Source organism: Callospermophilus lateralis, chromosome 3, assembly GCF_048772815.1.
Source record: "Callospermophilus lateralis isolate mCalLat2 chromosome 3, mCalLat2.hap1, whole genome shotgun sequence".
In the NCBI taxonomy this organism is placed as follows: Eukaryota; Metazoa; Chordata; class Mammalia; order Rodentia; family Sciuridae; genus Callospermophilus; species Callospermophilus lateralis.
This window is the reverse complement of record NC_135307.1, coordinates 35,754,043-35,772,991: the sequence shown is the minus strand read 5'-3', so window position 1 is coordinate 35,772,991 and position 18,949 is coordinate 35,754,043. Positions and strand designations below refer to the sequence as shown.

The 18,949-nt window shown below is 38.0% G+C and overlaps 1 protein-coding gene across 1 annotated transcript in view; it reads left to right on the top strand.

Moving 5' to 3' along the window:
* Acin1 (apoptotic chromatin condensation inducer 1) overlaps positions 1-18,949 on the top strand; it is a 36,369-nt gene that overhangs the window by 2,658 nt on the left and 14,762 nt on the right. Inside the window, 6 exon segments of the mRNA XM_076849999.1 lie at positions 1,803-1,914; positions 2,324-2,443; positions 8,650-8,738; positions 9,893-11,158; positions 12,100-12,315; positions 14,906-15,021. Of these exon segments, the coding sequence (XP_076706114.1) occupies positions 1,803-1,914; positions 2,324-2,443; positions 8,650-8,738; positions 9,893-11,158; positions 12,100-12,315; positions 14,906-15,021 (1,919 nt within the window).

Sequence of the window (18,949 nt, the reverse complement as noted above, 5' to 3'; positions counted from 1 at the left end):
GTGTCACACACTTAAAGGAAAAACCCAGGTCTTTGTTAATGAAGTGTTGAGCAACCCTAGAGCTAGATGAAGTCCCAGGATACTGTGGAAAATAAGAGAACCTTCCTACTCCCTTGTTACCATCTCATTAAGCTGTAAGTATCATAATCTAGCTAGCTTTTAGAGGTTTAGTTGGTATCTTAACAAGTATTAAAAAAAACCTGCATAAACTAATCAATTTCAATTGTATTCCTTCTGTTAGTTGCATTTTGGTCTTTGAAGTTTTGTAACAAACATGCTTATTCTCTAATACATGCAGCCCACATTTTATCACTGTCCATTGAATACCAAGGGATTGATTTCTACTATAAATGAAAAGAAACATTATTATGCTTAAGAAATATGACTAATAACATAGGAAGTATTTATTTGGGTTTATTTGCTTTTTCTGATGTTCTAATAGGACATGCTAAGCAAGAAATGTTCTAGGGCTTGGGCACAGTGGCACATGCTGTAATCCCAGCGGCTTGTGAGGCTGAGGCAGGAGACTAAGGCAGGAGGATTGTGAGTTCAAAGTCAGCCTCAGTGAGGTACTAAGCAGTGAGACCCTGTCTCTGTCTCTAAATAAAATACAAAATAGGACTGGGGATGTGGCTCAGTAGTTGAGTGCTCCTGAGTTCATTCCCCAGTGCCTGCCCGCTCACAAAATGAAAGGTTCTAGGGAGGAGGACATGAAAAAAAAAACTGGACAAAAGAGTTATGTGGAAATCTGTGTTACAGAAAAAAAGGGAAAAGGAATAAGTCCCTGGATTTTAAATTTTATTTCCAAGGATTCCTTTTTGCTCCAGGAAGAAATGTAGTGAGGGTTTTTGTTTTTGTTTTTGGTGGTACTGGGAAAATGGAGTTCTGCCTAAGTGCTGAATGAGCATCCCCCTTTTTTTAGTCTCTTGATTTCATAATTTTAAATACTATGCTTGAATTTTGGAGATGTTTGACAACATGATGGATTGGTAGGGCTTCAACTTTTTTATTGTTTTGTTTTTTGGTACTGGGGATTGAACCCAAGGATGTTTTACCACTGTGCTTACCACATCCTCAACCCTTTATATTTTGAGACAGAGTCTTGCTAAGTTGCTGAGGCTGGATCATCTTCCTGCCTCAGCCTCCAGAGTCCCTGAATTACAGGTGTGCACCACTGCACCCACATTCGTGGAACTTGATTTTTTTTTTTTTTTTAACGTTTTTTTCCTTATTTATTTTTATGTCGTGCTGAATGATCGAACCCAGTGCCTCACCTGTGCTAGGCAAGAGCTGTACCACTGAGCCACAACCCCAACTGGGAACTTGATCTTTTGAAGGAAATAGTAGTGTTCTTATTCTTTCGGTTTTAATTTGGAATATCTTTACAGAATGTTCTAGATTATCTAATAATTTAGATTAAAAGGCATAATTTGGGTTGAGAATGTAACTAATTGGGAAAGTGAGAGCTTAGCATGCATGAGGCCTTGGGTTAGGTCTTTAGTACCAAAGAAAGGATATAGTTTCTAGGAATTCTTCTTTCTTTGTAAGTTGTTGTGCACCAGCATCACTCTTTGGTTGGGAACTAAATATTTAAAATAAAAAATGTCTTCTTCTTTTTGCCATCTTCTGCTACTCACAAGGCTGAATTTTAATAAAGGAATAGTCAGAGAACAACCTTCTAACACTTTTGTTATCTTTCTTGGACTCCGCTTATGGGGTAGACCTTTGCTCTGTGAAATTTTCTTCCTTGCATTTTCCTGATTTGCTTTCCTAGATCATCTTTTTCCATTTCCGTTTCACAGATTGGCGAGGAAATGAGCCAGAACAGTTTCATAAAGCAGTATCTGGAAAAGCAGCAGGAGCTACTTAGACAGCGTCTGGAACGTGAAGCTCGAGAAGCTGCAGAACTTGAAGGTAAACCCAGATTGTCACTTCTAACAAGTTTTTTATTCTTATCCCTGTCACAGTGTAGATAGGCCTGTCTAACTAGGCAATTTCAGGAATAAGGCTGAGACTACTGCTCATTTGCTTTGGTAGTTTATGAAAACAAGTGAGTTATATTTACTTTGTCAGGGAAAGGACACTTAATTTGATTGTCTTGTTAGGTTTCCTGCCAATAGGAAAAGTTATAAGTAAATTTAACTACCATTTAGATGAGGTAGAGCTTAATCCTAGGGAGTTTTTTTTTCCTTTATGTACAGTGCTCTTTTTGGTGTGTATCTCTGTATCTATGACTTTGCCTGACATCCTTCACTCCTCTACATATTCCCAAATGCTGAGCCCTTCACTCCCTCCCTGCCCCGACCCAATCTGTACTTTGCAGAAGCTTCAGCTGAGTCGGAGGATGAGATGATCCATCCTGGGGGAGTGGCTTCCCTGCTGCCTCCTGACTTTCAGAGCAGCCTGGAGAGACCAGAGCTGGAACTCAGCAGACATTCACCCAGTACGTATCTCCCTCCCCGCTGCGCTTTTTTGTCAATCCTGCGTAGTTGGTGGGGGGAGGTAGTTATGCCTCCTTTCATGCTAAACCTTCATGAAAGTCTCAGGGAAATTCCATTACATTGATATTTGACATCTGTTTTTCAGGGAAATTATGTCTTTTTTGAAGTCTGCTTTCAACGATGTGTTGTGTTAACTTTTTAGCATTTTGAGGCAGTATGATTTTTCTACTCATCTACCTCTTCAGTCTTTTGTACTTCTGAATTTAGCAGGTCACAATTTACTTTGATCTCTTTATCAGTTGTGTATAGTTTGTGTTATATATCCAGTCATTCCTCCAATTAGGCACCCGCTACAGTTATTAATTTATTCAACAAAAAAAAATTTTTGAGTGTTGTATACCTGGCATGTGCCAGGCCCCAGGAAAATGCTAGCGAAAAAGCCAAGTCAGCTGTAAGAAAACTTAAGAGTGTAGTAAGGGGATGGACTTTCAACAAATAATTACATAATTATAGTTGTGCTAAGTGTTTGAAAGGCAGTGCAGAATAATAAGTGAGCATATTATCAAGATCTCTAACCTAGTATGTAGGATTGGTTCAGGCAAGATTAATTTTTTCACATTGTAAAAAATACTAGGCACGCAATTTTGCATTGTATCTCATGCAGAAGTCTATAAATAATAGCCTTTGCTATTTGGTAACCACTTAAGACTTTTTATACTTTCAGGAGAGCATGTTTATAAGATGTGGATGGTAGGTAGATGTATTAAACCAGTATGTAATTTAACAAGTATTTTGAATATTATCACTGCTGTTAGTCATCAGTGGTAGTAGGGGTGCCGCCTATTCAACACTTTAAGAATTTATGGAAGTTTCCAGCTCTTTTGATTAATGTAGGATTCATTAATGAAAATAGATTTGGGGGAGGTATTTAATGATGGGAGAGAAATCTCCTGAACGGTGAGGAAAAATGGAGGACCTTAGAGTCTAATTTTTAGGATCTTGATTTGCTCAGTGCCTATTTTTCTTGATCCTATTCTTAGACCCAGAGGGAATTTTGAGGGGGAAATTTTTTTAAAAATTTTTATTTATCTTCATTAATTTCAGAACAATATTGAGAAAGCCGTTTCATGTAACCCGATCCTTATCTATCCATGATATGCATTATAATACTTAGAAACTTTTTTTTTTTTTTTTGGTACCAAGGATTGAACTCGGAGACAGTCAAACACTGAGCCACATCCCCAGCCCTGTTTTGTATTTTATTTATTTATTTATTTATTTATTTATTTTTTAGAGAGAGAATTTTATTATTTATTTTTTAGTTTTCGGCGGACACAACATCTTTGTTTGTATGTAGTGCTGAGGATCGAACCCGGGCCACACGCATGCCAGGCGAGCGCGCTACCTCATGAGCCACATCCCCAGCCCCTTGTATTTTATTTAGAGACAGGGTCTCACTGAGTTGCTTAGCACCTTGTTTATCTGAGGTTCACTTTGAACTTGGAATCCTCCTATCTCAGCCTCCCAAGCCACTGGGATTACAGGCATGTGCCACCGTGCCTGGCTTGGAAGCTTTTTTACATGCATGTTATTAGATTGGTAGGGATGTGGCCTGAGATTCTGAACTTCAGCAGCTCTTGAAATGATGTTAGGCAGCTTTTGCCAATCTCTGAACCACATATCATGTAGCAGAGATCAAATATGATTGGGTGTGTTCTCCATGCCAGGATCTTAGAACATGAAGAAGCCGCTAACCCAATTCAATCCTACCTCCACACAGCTCAAGATCTGGGCTTCAGAAATAGGTCTTGGAGAGATGCCCTCCTAGCTGAGACTTGACCACCAGAGGGATGGAGAGTTGAAAATTTTTTCAATAAATCAACCCTGGCAGCATGTTGGAATTATTAATAAGTTCCTTCAGGGTCTTCTTTTCTCCTCAAATATATATAAGACCCTCAGGTGGTCCTCCTTAGTCTGAGTGCTCTTTTTTCCCTGACTGTAATGCCAAGAGGAAGAGGAAAGCTTTTCTGATTTTTTGGTATTGGGGAAATCAGAAACGCTTAACCACTGAGCCACATTTGAGACCCTTTTTTCCATATTTATAGACAGGGTCTCACTAAATTGCTTAGGGTTTCACTAAATTTCTGAGGCTGTCTTTGAGCTCACAATCATCCTGCCTCAGCCTTCTGGGCCACTGGAATTACTGTGCCTAGCAGGGAGGAGGACACTCTTGTTTAAATGAATTGTCAGTATTTTTTTCTCAAAAGCCAGTCAAGAAAAAATATATTGACCTGGGTGCAGTGGCACATGCTTGTAATGTGAGCAACTCAGGTGGCTGGGGCAGGAGGATTGCAAGTTTGAGGCCAGCCTCAGCAAGTTAGCAAGATTCTCATCAATATAGCGAGACCATGTCTCAAAAGAAGGACTAGGCATGGTAAAGCACTCCTGGGTTCAATCCCCAGTACTGATTAAAAAAAAGAGAAAAACCACAGGATATTATTAGAAAGGACAAAGGCATAGAGATAGAAATGGTTATGATATTTTTAAAGAAGAGGTAATATGTAGTATGGCAGAATAAAGTTATTTCATATTTGAGAATAGTTGTAGAAACAATCTAAAAGATAGATTGAGATAATATTACATAAGTGCCAAACCAATAAATATGAGCATTTTTAAAATTTTATTTTATAGGAAATGGTGGAATTGTTTAAAATTATGAATAGGACCAAAAAAAGAAAGAAGATAGGTTTTCTCAATTCTAAGTGTAGTTTGAAATGAAAATGAGAAATAGATATTGAAATAAAAATAAGATTTCAAAAGCAAAGATTTTGAGTAAGGCTAGCCACTCTCTTCCCTGTTTTATGTCATTATTAGGATTCTTCCAGTGGCTATAATTGATGGGGGTAAAAAATATTCAGAAGTAAAAGAAAATGAGAGCTGGGATTGTGGCTCAGTGGTAGAGCGCTTGCCTAGCATGTGTGAGGCACTGGGTTCGATTCTCAGCACCACATAAAAATAAAGGTATTGTGTCCACCTACAACTAAAAAATATAAAAAGAGAGAGATGAAAAATGCATTAGAAAACATGAATGTGTTGGGCTGGGGATGTGGCTCAAGTGGTAGCGCGCTCGCCTGGCATGCGCAAGGCGCTGGGTTCGATCCTCAGCACCACATAAAAATAAAATAAAGATGTTGTGTCCACCGAAAACTAAAAAATAAATATTAAAAAAATTCATTCTCTCTCTCTCTCTCTTTCTCGTCTCTTAAAAAAAAAAAAAAAGAAAGAAAACAAAACATGAATGTACCCTTGTGTGGTGGTGCATGCCTGTAATCCCAGCAGTTTGGGAGGCTGAGGCAAGAGGATTGCAAGTTCAAATACAGCCTCAGAAACTTGGCAAGGTTCCAAGTAACTTAGTGAAGCCTGTCTCAAAAAAATACATATAAGAAGGGCTGGGGATGTGGCTCAGTGGTTAAGAGCCCCTGGAGACCCTGTGTTCAGTCCCTGGTACCAAAATACATTTTGGATCTTTGTCTTATATTTCAGTAACCTCTTGTTTTGTATTGCAGGCAATATCCCAAACAGGAAAAATCCTCCTTGACTTTCCTTTTGACTTCTTTTATTTCCACCACTTAGACATTTTTGGGGAGGGGTGGGGGATTGAACTCAGGGGCACTTGACCCCTGAGCCACATCCCCAGATGTGGCTTTTTATTTAGAGACAGGGTCTCACTGAGTTGCTTAGCACCTCGCTTATCTGAGGTTAGCTTTGAATTTGCAATCCTCCTGCCTCAGACTCCCAAGACTCTGGGATTATAGGCATGCACCACCATGCTTGGCTTCCTTTTATTTTTTTAAGGTGTTAAGGAGTTAGTATCCACTCTCCATAGTCAGAAGTTGTCTATATATCTCCTTCTATGTCATCCCTGAATGTATTTTTCTTGGGTTATCTTTTTTCCAGAAGAAATGCAATCTGGGAAAATACAAAAATATTTTAAAATATATGTTCAGAATATGAATTTTTTTTCAGAATACTGATGTTCTAAAAATATTTTTAGTTGTAGATAGACACAATACTTTCATTTTATTTATTTATTTTTCTGTGGTGCTGAAAATTGAACCCAGTGCCTCATACGTGCTAGGCAAGTGCTCTAACACTTAGCTACAACCCCAGCCCCAGAATACTGATTCGTTTAACAAAGTTGTAGCCATGGGTTTTTTAGCCAGCCCTTTTCTTAGAATTTATAATATTTCTAAGCTGATAGAGATTCATCACCTCTTATTTATATTTTCTTATTTATGTTTCATATTTGAGGGGTCCGTCTGGTTTTCACAAAACAAAAATGACCAAAACTTTCTGCTTTCTTTCTACAAATCTTTTTGATGACCTATTTAAGTGTTTCCAGAGGAGTAAAAATCCAGAATCAACTGTAGTTTTACAGTATCAAAAATAATATCATAGGGGCTGAGGTTGTGGCTCAGTGTTAAGGCGCTCACTTAGCACATGCAAGGTGCTGGGTTCATCCTCAGCACTACATAAAAACAAATAAATAAATAAAATGTATTGTGTTTAACTACAACTAAAAATATATATATTTAAAATATAGCTGGGTGTGGTGGTGCACACCTGTAATCCCAGCAACTTCAGAGGCTGAAGCAGAAGGATTGCAAGTTTGAAGTCAGCATGGGCAATTTAGCAAGGCCCTGTCAATTACAGTGAGGACTGAGTATAGTGTTGCACATCTGTAAACACAGCTACTTGGGAGACTGAAGCAGGAGCATTGCAAGCTGGAGGCCAGCCTCAGCAATTTAGTGAGGTCCTATCACAAAATAAAAAATAAGAACTTGAGGTATAGTTCGGTGGTCAGAGTCTGAACCATCATTATAAGTATCATAATTATAGATTCTGCACATAAAATCATGATCTGAGAGCCTGTTAATCAAGTGATTATGAAATAAAGTTTTACAAAATTGTCTTATAGTCATTTCATTAGTTTTTTTTTTTTTTTTGCTTTTGTTTGGTCACTACAGTAGCAAAGCCTAGTTCATGTAAGAGTAATGGGATATAGAAATAAGAAGATCTGGAATTAGTTTTTACCATCTGCTTTATCTGCACTAGTTTAGATGCTATTAATTTAGAACATGGTTCTCTGGACCGTTTAAACCTTTTGTGTTGTGCCAAAACTGAACTCAATCTAGTGGATTAAATCTGAAACATAGTTACCTTTGTGCTTTTTGTTTGTTATTTTTGCAATGCTGGAGTTCCAACCCAGGTCTTCACACATTCTAGACAAGTACTTTCCCACTGAGTTATTCTCTTTTCTCAACTAGCATCAAGGTCTTATCTCTTCCTTCTATCACTGAACTATACTCGTAGTCCTTCTATGTAATATTTTAATACTGTAGGAAACTTCAATTTCAACCCTATCCAAGACATGAAACTCACATTACTTAAGTGATTTACTTACAGTTGTCTTCCTTCATAGAATATTAGTGAAACCTTCAGTTTTACATGGAATTATTCAGAATGACCTAGATTGGTGGTTTACAAACTTTAACAGCCACCCCCCCCAAAAAAAAAAAAAAAAATCTTTCTCCTTGAGCTCCAACATATAATATATACTCAAAAGGACTCAGTTCTGAAGCCCTGTCCAGTTAGCTCAAGTGATTTCTAGGAACAGTGGGGCCCTGGAAACTATTCATCTAATTCCTTTTTTCTTGAGTTTATCATTGTACAGATTGACTGGTTTATTTAATCATAATATTTTGATCAAAATTAGCAAATAGTAGCAATGGGGTGTTTTGGAAAATGGGCCTAGAACAGAGTGAAGTCTTGAGCTTTGGTTCAGAATAACAAAACACTTTGTAGAAATAAGTGCTTTGTATATTCCTACTAGACAATTTGAAGTCTCTAAAGTTATTTTAGTTTTATCTTATTTGTGGTACATAACTCATGTATTATGTATGTGATGTTGAAAATATTCTAGACATGCACACCAGGAATAATCAATAAGACCCTGACTTTCAGGGCTATGTATAGTCTTTTTTGAACATGGAAGCCAAAGAAATTGATAAAAGATACATATCAAACATACATATTGATAAAAGATACATATCAAAACAGCTTATATGCTACAGTTTGTTGGATTTTAGAAAGTCATGAATGAGTGTTCATGACATTAAATCTGACTTGATTTTCTTTCATTTGATAGGAAAAGGCTCCTCTGTTTCTGAAGAGAAAGGTGAATCTGATGATGAGAAACCAAGAAAAGGAGAAAGACGATCATCTAGGGTCAGACAGGTAATCAAATACTTCCTAAGCATTCAGTCACCTCTCTGAGCAGTGCTTTGAAATATCTCCCCCTCCTCCTTTTCCTCCTCAAACTGTTTTAGAGGTAGTGTCTTTATAAATTTTTATATAGTTGTCTTCTCACTTCTCTTTGTCACTTTTTTATGCTATTTTGGTTTTTTTGTATGTTTGTTTAGGTCTGATCTAGTCTTTAGAAATCAAAGCAAATATATAGATATATGAAAGGTTGGTCTGCATTATATAGTTATAGTTGGACACAATAGCTTTTTATTTTATTTATTTATTTTTAAGTGATGCTGAGGATCGAACCCGGGCCTCACATGTGCTAAGCGAATGTTCCACTACTGAGCCACAATCCCAGCCCTGGTCATAATTTTAAAGCACATTATTAGAAAAGATACAGCATAATTAATTTTTTGGTTAAAACCTTAAAACTGTTAGAACAATGTTAAGTGAGCAGAGTACAAAGGCATATGTGTATCATAATTAAGACCATGCAAAGAAAGGTCAGGAAAAAAGAATGAAAAGAAATATACTAAAATGATAAAAATAGGGGCTGGTGTGGTAGATCAATGTGGTAGAGTGCTTGCCTAGCATGTGTGAGGCACTGGGTTCAATTCTCAGCACTGCATATAAAAAAATAAAGGTTCATTGATAACTAAAAAATATTTTTAAAAATGATAAAAATAGGGGCTGGGGATGTGGCTCAGGCGGTAGGGCGCTAGCCTGGCGTGTGTGCGGCCCGTGTTCGATCCTCACATACAAAGATGTTGTGTCCGCCAAAAGACCAAAAAATAAATGTTAAAATTCTCTCTCTCTCTCTCTTTAAAAAAAAAAAAAAAAGATAAAAATAATCAGATTATGTGACAGTATTTTTGTTTTCCTCCCTGTTCCTAGATGTTTAAAAACTTGAAGCTAAAAAATGAACTACAAGCAGCTTCATTATTCCTTTTGGTTACTGTTATTTTGATTCCCATAAGAACCCACATTAGTCATAGTTATCTACTGTCATACCTGTTTCTCTGTTAACAAAATTGTATTGTATATCATTGAATTTCTTATTCTTGGGAGTATCAAATGGGATGCTTTTTCTCCATTGATTGTGAGCAAATAAATTTGGAACTGTTTGATATCTTTTCTTTCAGGCAAGAGCAGCTAAATCCTCTGAGTGTAGTCAAGCTGCTGAGGGGGAAGAGAATCAAGAAGTACCTTCTAGAAATCTGAGGGTCAGAGCAGATAGAAATTTGAAAACAGAAGAGGAAGAAGAAGAGGAGGAGGAGGAGGAAGATGAGGAAGAGGAAGAGGAAGAAGAGGAAGGACAAAAATCTAGGGAGGCACCAATCCTGAAACAGTTTCAGGAAGAAGAGGGAGATGTGATGCCCAGAGCAAAACCAGAGGTGATTGATGAGAGACCCAAAACCTTAAGAGCTCAGGAACAGGAGGGGCTAGAAAGAGGAGGACGAGTTACAAGATCCCAGGAAGAAGCTAGAACTCGTCATCTCACCAAACAGCAACAAGAGAAAGAGATGCAATCAGTTTCCCCCCTTGAGGAGAAAGGAGAAGAAATAAAATTTTCACAAGGCTTGGAAGAAAAATCACAGTCCCCATCCCCTCCTCTACTGACCGAAGATCTAGAGAAGACCCCTCTTGTGCTACCACTGGAGCAAACTGCCAGTGAGGAGGAGACGCCCCCACCTTTACTTACCAAGGAAGCATCTTCTCCACCACCTCATACACAACTCCAGAGTGAGGAAGAAATAGAACCCATGGAAGGCCCAGCACCCCCTGTCCTCGTCCAGTTATCTCCTAATACAGATGCTGAGACCAGACAGCTTTTAATATCTCAGCATACTGTGCAGTTGGTAGGTGGCCTGTCATCTTTGTCAAGTCCTGCAGACACCAAAGCAGAATCTCCAGCAGAGAAAGTGCCAGAAGAGAATGTTCTGCCTCTACTTCAGAAAAGCACATTGGCTGAATACTCAACCCAGAAAGGTCTTGACACTGAGCCAGAAAAATCTGCTCAGCCAGTCCCTTTAAAAATGGAGGAATTAACATCACCCAAAGGCATTACTGAGGAATCTCTGAAACAACCATCTTTGGAACAGAAGGAAGGCAGAAGGGCTTCACATAATCTTTTCCCAAGCCACAGATTGAAACAGTCAGCTGACTCATCCTCTAGCCGATCCTCCTCCTCTTCTTCCTCCAGTTCTAGATCTAGGTCTCGTTCTCCTGATAGCTCTGGCTCTCAGTCTCTCTCACCTCCAAGGTCCAAGCAGAGAGATATATCCCGGGCACGAATTCACACCAACCCTCATGGTAGACCCAAGACAGGCTCCAGGTCAACATCAGAATCTAGGTCACGTTCCCGATCTCGTTCCCGTTCCCATTCAGCATCAAGCAGCAGCAGAAAAGTGAGTATGAGAGATTCCTGTGTGTGTTGAAATTCTGTCTGTAAGCCAGTGTTTTTCATCCCCAGAAGAACCTGTCATAATTTCTAACAGGAATAGGAAAAGCTTCATTTAGTCCCCAGTTCACTGATCATTTACCCTCATCCCAGAGTCTGATTTTCAATTAATTGGCCCCTAACTGGAGTTGTTTTCCATTCTGAGTCCATTTGATTCCAAAGAAAGTTACTCTCATGCTGTACTGGACATAAACTTCTTGAGGGTGTGGATATGCCTTAATGTGGGTATCCCAGTACTCAGCATCTAGTTGGAACCTAGTAAATTTGTTGATAAGTAGTAAGGGAGATCAGTAATTCAAGCAGGAATAATAAGTACAAAGACTTTTTTCTCCCCATACTTAAAAGAATTTAACTATTTTATTTATTTGTTTTTATGTGGTGCTGAGATTTGATTGAACCCCAGCCCCCACAAAGACTTTTATTCAGCCATGAGAAGAAGGAAATTATGTCATTTTCAGAAAATGGTTGGAACTAGAGACCATAATTTTGAGTAAAATAAGTGAGAGAGAAAAGTGTCATGTGTTTTTTCTCATCTGTTGAAACTATAGAATTAAAAATAGCGGGGGAGAAAAGAATGTGATGAAAGTAGAACGGAGACCATTAGGGTAGTGAAAGGGAAGCAGGAGGAAGGAATAGAGGGTAAGAAGTAAAATTGTTCAGATTATGCTTACATATATGTACATATGAATATGCCACAGTGAAACCAATTATTCTGTATGAATATGTACCCCCCCACAAAAAAAAATCTCAGGTATGAATTGGGTTAGCACAAGTTGGAAAACTCAATAATTTACTGATTATTTACCATCCATCTACACACACACACACACACACAATGTACCATATAAAGTAATTTTCTTTTCTATGCGTTTCATTTAATTTCTTCAGTCTCTGAGCCCTGGAGCCTCCAGGGACAGCAACACCAGCTACACTGAAACCAAAGATCCCTCTTCTGGTCAGGAGATTGCAGTTCCACCAATGCCACAGCTGCAGGTTCTTGAGCCAAAGGAGAGAACTTCCACCTCCTCATCCATCCAAGTGAGGCGTCTGAGCCAGCCTGATCCAGCCGAAAAGCTCATGACCCAGAAGTTACAGCCTGAGCGGGTAGGCTATCCTGACCCTTCCCTAGAGGGAGATGGAGAATTAGGCATAGTTTTCCTTTTTGTCTTAACCGTAAAATTAAGAAGTCAGTCTAGACAAACCTCAGGAAAAATGTAGAGGGTAGGGGTAGGGGACACCTGTTAATCCTACTTAACTCATTTCTACTCCCTGGTTTATAAAAGGTCTCTATGAGGCTGAGAAGCAGTGTTCTCATCTCCAGGGCTCTCAGCATCAGTTCTTGCTCAGAACTTCTCCTTTATCTGCCCCAAAGGAAGACTTTTATTGGTTCTCCAAAAAAGAATTCTAAGGGTTGAGATATATCCCCAGTCAACTCAGTGGTAGAGTATGTGCTTAGCATGGATAAAACTATAGTTCAATCCCCAACACTACTGCTCACCACCACCCCCCCCCCAAAAAAAAAAAACCCCTAATGAAATGATTGCTGACTTAGAAATAAGGTCTTAAAAAGTATTTATCTTGAGAGCTGGAGATAAAGTTCAGTTCCGTTGGTAGAGTACTTGCCTAGCATGTACATGGTCCTAGGTTCAATCCCCAGCACCACCAAAAAAAAAAAAGTCTCTCTCTTTAAGCTATATTATAGTCAACATTCTAAGATGAAATAATACAGATATAGAGGACTTTGTGGTAGAGCTGGTACTGTATATATACTCGCCTGACTTTCTTGTCTTTTTTTTTTTTTTTTACATTTCTACACAAAATTTATTGTTATAATATTATGCAATATAATTCTGTTAAATAGGCTTTGTTTACTTTAAAAATTTTATGTCCTACTCCCATACAAGATTAATCATGTTATTCTGTTAGAGATTAGTAGAGCACTGGGCTGAGTGTGGTGATCCATGCCTGTAATCCCAGCTACTCTGGAGGCTGAGACAGGAAGATTGCAAGTTCAAAGCAAACCTCAGCAACTTAGTGAGATCCTGTCTCAAAATAAAAAAATGAAAGGACTGGGGATGTGGTTCAGTGGTTAAACACCTCTTAATACCAAAACCCTAGTACCAAACACTGTAGTACCAAAAAAGAAAAATAGCTTTGGAACAGATTTCATATTTCTTAAATGTCCACACTTTATTCTACCCTTCATCTTTTTTTTAAAATATTTATTTAGTTGTAGATGAACACACAGTACCTTTATTTATTTTTAATGTGGCGCTGAGGATCGAACCCAGTGCCTCACACATGAGAGGCAAGCACTTTACCACTGAGCTACAGCCCCAATCCCTACCCTTCATCTTTTTTTTTTTTTTTTTTTTTAGAGAGAGAATTTCAATATTTATTTTTCAGGTTTTGGTGGACACAACATCTTTGTTTGTATGTGGTGCTGAGGAGTGAACCTGGGCCATACGCATGCCAGGCAAGCACGCTACCGCTTTAGCCACATCCCCAGCCCTACATAGAACAAAGATTAGTTGTCTTGTCTAACTATAATGGTGGTTATTAATATGTAACATTACAAATGGTGTCATCCACTTGCATACTCAGCCTGTGTTTCTTCTATATATTAATGTCTGATCGAGATAATTACTTATTTAATGTCTGAGAAACTCAAGAATGCAGAACAGATTTAAACCATCAAAATGAAAACAAGTTTTTGAGTGAAATATAATAATAAGCATGGATAAACATGAAACTGGGTTGTACATTTTTCTCCATCAGATATTAACAACTTCCCTCCAGTTGTTTAATTAGCTTCTTAAGTGGTGTAATTGAATGGTCCCCTTCCCATTCTTTTTTATAAAATTATGTAGTATTCTAGTGATTCACACATTCACAAAATGACCACTCCAAGACTTCAGATAAGAGCTTCCTCAGTTATGTCGAAATCTATGAAGTTGGGGGCTGGGGTTGTGGCTCAGTGGTAGAGTGCTTGCTTAGCAGGTGTGAGGCACTGGGTTTGATTCTCAGCACCACATATAAATAAATGAATAAAATAAAAGTCCATCAACGACTTTAAAAAAAATGAAGTCATCATAAAAAGAAGTGTGAAGCTGAAGAGGCAGAGCCACCAGCTGCCACACAGCCTCAAACCCCAGAAACTCAAATCTCTTATCTACCAGAATCAGAAAGGAGACAGCAACAAGGCATGTTAAGTCCATTTTGTCAAAGGGAACCGGAGGAAGACTGTTTGACAAACAGTCCCTTTGACAAAATGGACTTAACACACCTTGTTGCTGTCTCCCCAAGTTCTTGCAGTGGTCCATACTTATCAATGTCCTCTGACAAGTAATTACATAGGCCCTCATTTTACTGAGGCAAATCAGGGTGTCACACTCAGTGCAGTTCCAGTATTCTGATGCTGAAAGTCCTTCTGAAGGAAGGTATGCCCAATTATTCTTTAGACTGGTAGCAATACAGGAATGGCAGAATCTAAAAGCACTTAATAATTATGCTTAACAGAGTTTCATTTAAGCAAAATTAGGTATATTCTGTGACATAGAAGAGTTGTGTTCAGAGTCCACTGGAGATGTTGCTCTTTTTCATCCTGCCTTGACTTTTTTCAGCTCCAGATCAAAGAAAAGGAACCAACTGAATTAAATCCTTTGTTATCTTTGTTTTTGCTATTTCCTGACAGGTGAGCCCAAAGAAGTGTGAAGCTGAAGAGGCAGAGCCACCAGCTGCCACACAGCCTCAAACCCCAGAAACTCAGACCTCTTATCTACCAGAATCAGAAAGGATTCATCCCACTGTGTAAGTGATAAATCTTGACTGGGGTATAAAAAGGAACTAGGAATGTGGGACCAATCTTTGCTGCCTAGGATTCTTTGAGAAGCCCTAGTTTCCTTTGAAAACATGAAGGCGGGGGTGGGGGGTGGGGGGGGGAGTATAGCTCCTTTAAGGAGCAAACAACTGAAGCTTCTATCTCCTCACTCAAGATGTATAAAGGAGTCAACTCAGGGAATCTTAACTCAGTCTTTAACTCATATTTATTAACTACACCTGTGGCCACACAGTTAAACAAAGGATATTGAGGGTTTGTAAAGAAGCACAGTCTTTCAGCACACAGTGCAGCAGTATATGAAGTTCCTATGAAGTCAGATATTGATTCCTGAGCCCCTAAGATTCTTCGATTGATCTTATAATTATATCAGGTTAAATTTGTAATTGAATAAATACATTATTCATTATTCTGAACTTGAAATTATAAGTTAAGAAATTATTGAAGCAACAAATAAAAAATTTTAAAAAAAGAAGTCATTGAAACCAGGTGTGGTAGTTCATGCCTGGAATTACAGTGACTTGGGAAACTGAGGCAGGAGGATCACAAGTTCCAGGCCAGCCTCAGCAACTAAATGAAGCCCTAAGCAATTTAGTGAGATACTTAGTGATACTTACTGAGCCCATCCCTGGCCCTTTTTTCAGTTTGAGACACTAATTTAAAGACACTAAAGTCTCAAACTGAAAAAAGGGCCAGGCATGGGTCTCAGTGGTATAGCACTTCTGGGTTCTTCCCTCCCAGTACCAAAAAAAGAAAAGTCATTGAGTCAAAATTCATGGTTTCAACGTTTCATGGGAAATGAGGGGGGAGAAAAAGCATTATAGAAATAGAATTGCTTAGCTTTTAGACATCAGGAATTTTGAATTGTTTTAGAGAATGTGTTATGCAGACTATTAGCCTCAAGTTGTTCCATAATTGTTTTTATTTCATTTTAGTACTGTTACTATCAGTATTATTTTTCCTGTGTATAATAATCTGATAATTTATACACTTAGGAGACCCTTCAGATTGTCTTTTGACTCTGAATTTTGGAGGTTAGTGGGCAGGGGACATGATTTATTATCTCATATCCTTGTGATATTAATGATCGTTTCATATGCCTTAACATAGATTTTGCCTTGCTACTGTCCATTCTCATATTCTTGCTTCTTCTGCCATCTTGTGGCCATTACATTTTTTGGTTTGATTTTCCTTTTTGAGATGGATATATATCCTTTGGAAAAGGGTTTTTCTTCTAGGACCATAAAAGAAAACTCAGCGGATACTGGAAGATGTTTAGAGTTCCTCAGTTATATCATCAATGAGAAAATGGGGTGACATCTTTCCTTCCACATAACTCATACAGACATAACATCTGCTTTCCCCTTCCCGCCCCTATTCCATGAAGGTACAGTGTGCCCTTTTTTCACAATGTTGACAGTTTCAAAGTGGGTATTGACAACCTACTGCTAATTTGCCCTGAGGAACTTCTTCCTATGCACCTCAAGAAACAGTAATTTTCTTAAAGCTCCTTGCTAGCCTTAAAGTTCTGGGTTTGTAAGATCCTAGCAATAGAAAAGCATTTTATGTTGTTTGGAAGATTCTTTATTTCTCAACTTTCCAATTCAAGTCCAAGGCAAATGAAGCTTGGAGTCATATACAGAGTTTTCCTTCCCGGGTAAAGGTGGCTTTGACCGTCATTGTATGATATAATCTAGTCACAATGATTTTGACAAAGTATTAGGGAAATGACACCATCAGCAAATATTGAGATTGTCCATTGTTGCCTAGGCAAGCTTCATGCAGTCTACATTTGGAATAGCTGAGACATATCCCTCTTACCTTCTTTCCTTCTGCTGTCTGCCAGATAGTCTCTTCAACAGCCTAACAAGAAGAAAAAAAAAAAAAAAAACATGCCCACAGGCCTAAACTCATAGGCTATTTTTAATATTAAATTTGGTGAATGAATGCTTGAGAAGCTTGCCTTCATTCTGCCTGACTCACAACATTTCTCCTAGTCTTTTTTTCACCTTCCACAGTGCTAGTGTTTAGTATGGGAGCCCTCTAGAGCCCTAGCCAACTTTAAAAGTGGGATCAACAGTACCAAATGGAAGAAGCCATTTGTGGGTTAACCTTTGTTGTCTTTTCTCAATAAGAAGTGACAATGATTTTTTAAAAACAGCAAGAAAGTGTTAAAAAATAAATTAGACTTTATCTTCAGGACTTCTTACTATTTGGAAGAGATTGGCTAACTTATTTGCTGTACTTGGTTAAACCTGTTCACATTATGAGTGCCTGAGGAATTCTAGATTTATGAGGTCAGGTGTCTTTTTTATTACTTAGAGCAGGGATTTGTAAGCCCTCAATCCTATTTCAATCAATCCCTGTTCCAAAATCTAGTCTTCTCCCTCCTATGGCTTTAACAGAAGTTTCCTCATACAACATAAATTATAGTACTCTCTTTTTTTTTTTTTTTTTTAACATTATAAAACAATTGGAGATCCCAGTGTCCAGGAAGGCTGAGGCAGGAGGATCTCAAATTCAAGGCCACCCTGGGCAACTTAGTGAGACCCTGTCTTTTTTTTTTAATATTTATTTTTTAGTTATAGGTGGACATAATGTCTTTATTTTACTTTATGTGGTGCTGAGGATCAAACTCAGTGCCTCACACATGCTAAGTGAGTGCTCTACCTCTGAGCCACAACCCTAGCCCAAGATCCTGTCTTAAAGAAAATGTTGGGAATGTAGCTCAGTGGTAGAACATTTGACCTAGTATGCATGAGGCCTTGGGTTCAATCCCTAATACCACAAAACAAATAAACCAACAATAAGGGGCAAAAGGAAAAAGGATAATAAAAGTGTATAGGCAGCTATATCATTTAGTAGTAGTTAATTCAAACCTGAATTAATTAAACACAACCTTCTGACACAAACTTAGCAGGCATTAGCAACTTAAGGCTCTTGATACTAAGGGAGTGTTTCTGTAAACCAAAATGACAGTGTAATTGATATTTTCCAGGGGATCTTCAATGCCTGTATCCCAAGTGATGCACAAATTAAAAAAAAAAAAAAAAAAACACACAATTTGTCATAAGTATCATGAGTTTGCTCATTGAGAACTTTATATCTAAGGACATACCCTCCAAAATCATACTGTCCTTAGTTAACTTGGAACTAGTAAGTTCCTGAGGGATCAAGTCCCAGTATCTGTTACTAAATTTCCATATCAGTTCATAAACTTCTCATGAATTTTCTGTAGTAGCTAAAATTCAAACACATATGCCTATAGGAATTTATTTTTTTCCATTAATTCTTTTGAATCTCATTTACATAGAACTACAAAATGTTTTTAACTTCCAAGTGGTTCCATCCTTTTCTTCTGGGCTTTAATGCTGTCTGTTTAATTATGGATAGCTTATCCCCACCTCTCACCCCCTTTCCCCATACCATTTCACAGATTTTTAAAAGATTTTGGGAATATTTGTGCAAGAACTTAAATAGTGGAGGGAAGAGAGGGAGGTGCCTTTTGTTTAAAAAGGATGGGTCAGTTTCAAGGATTCTTTATTATCTTCTGAAAACAAGGTCTCGGAAATTCTCGGATCCCACAAAATCAACCAAAGGGAAATAGAAGAAATAGATAGATCTCCTGTGTCTTAAGAAGGCCAAGGAGAAAATTGTAAAATTCATATTCTAGAAAAAAAATGAGATAAAATTCTCAATAACAAAAAGTTCTTCCTCCAAGTAAGCTACTTCTGGACAGGCAGTTTAGCAGCTGAATGTATTTTAGAATGACAAGGAATGTTTAGGATGTTTGAAGGTAACATTTTCTGATGGGTAATAGTCTTTTTTTTTTTTTTTAAAGAGAGAGTGAGAGAGAGGGGGAGAGAGAGAGAGAGAGAATTTTAATATTTATTTTTTAGT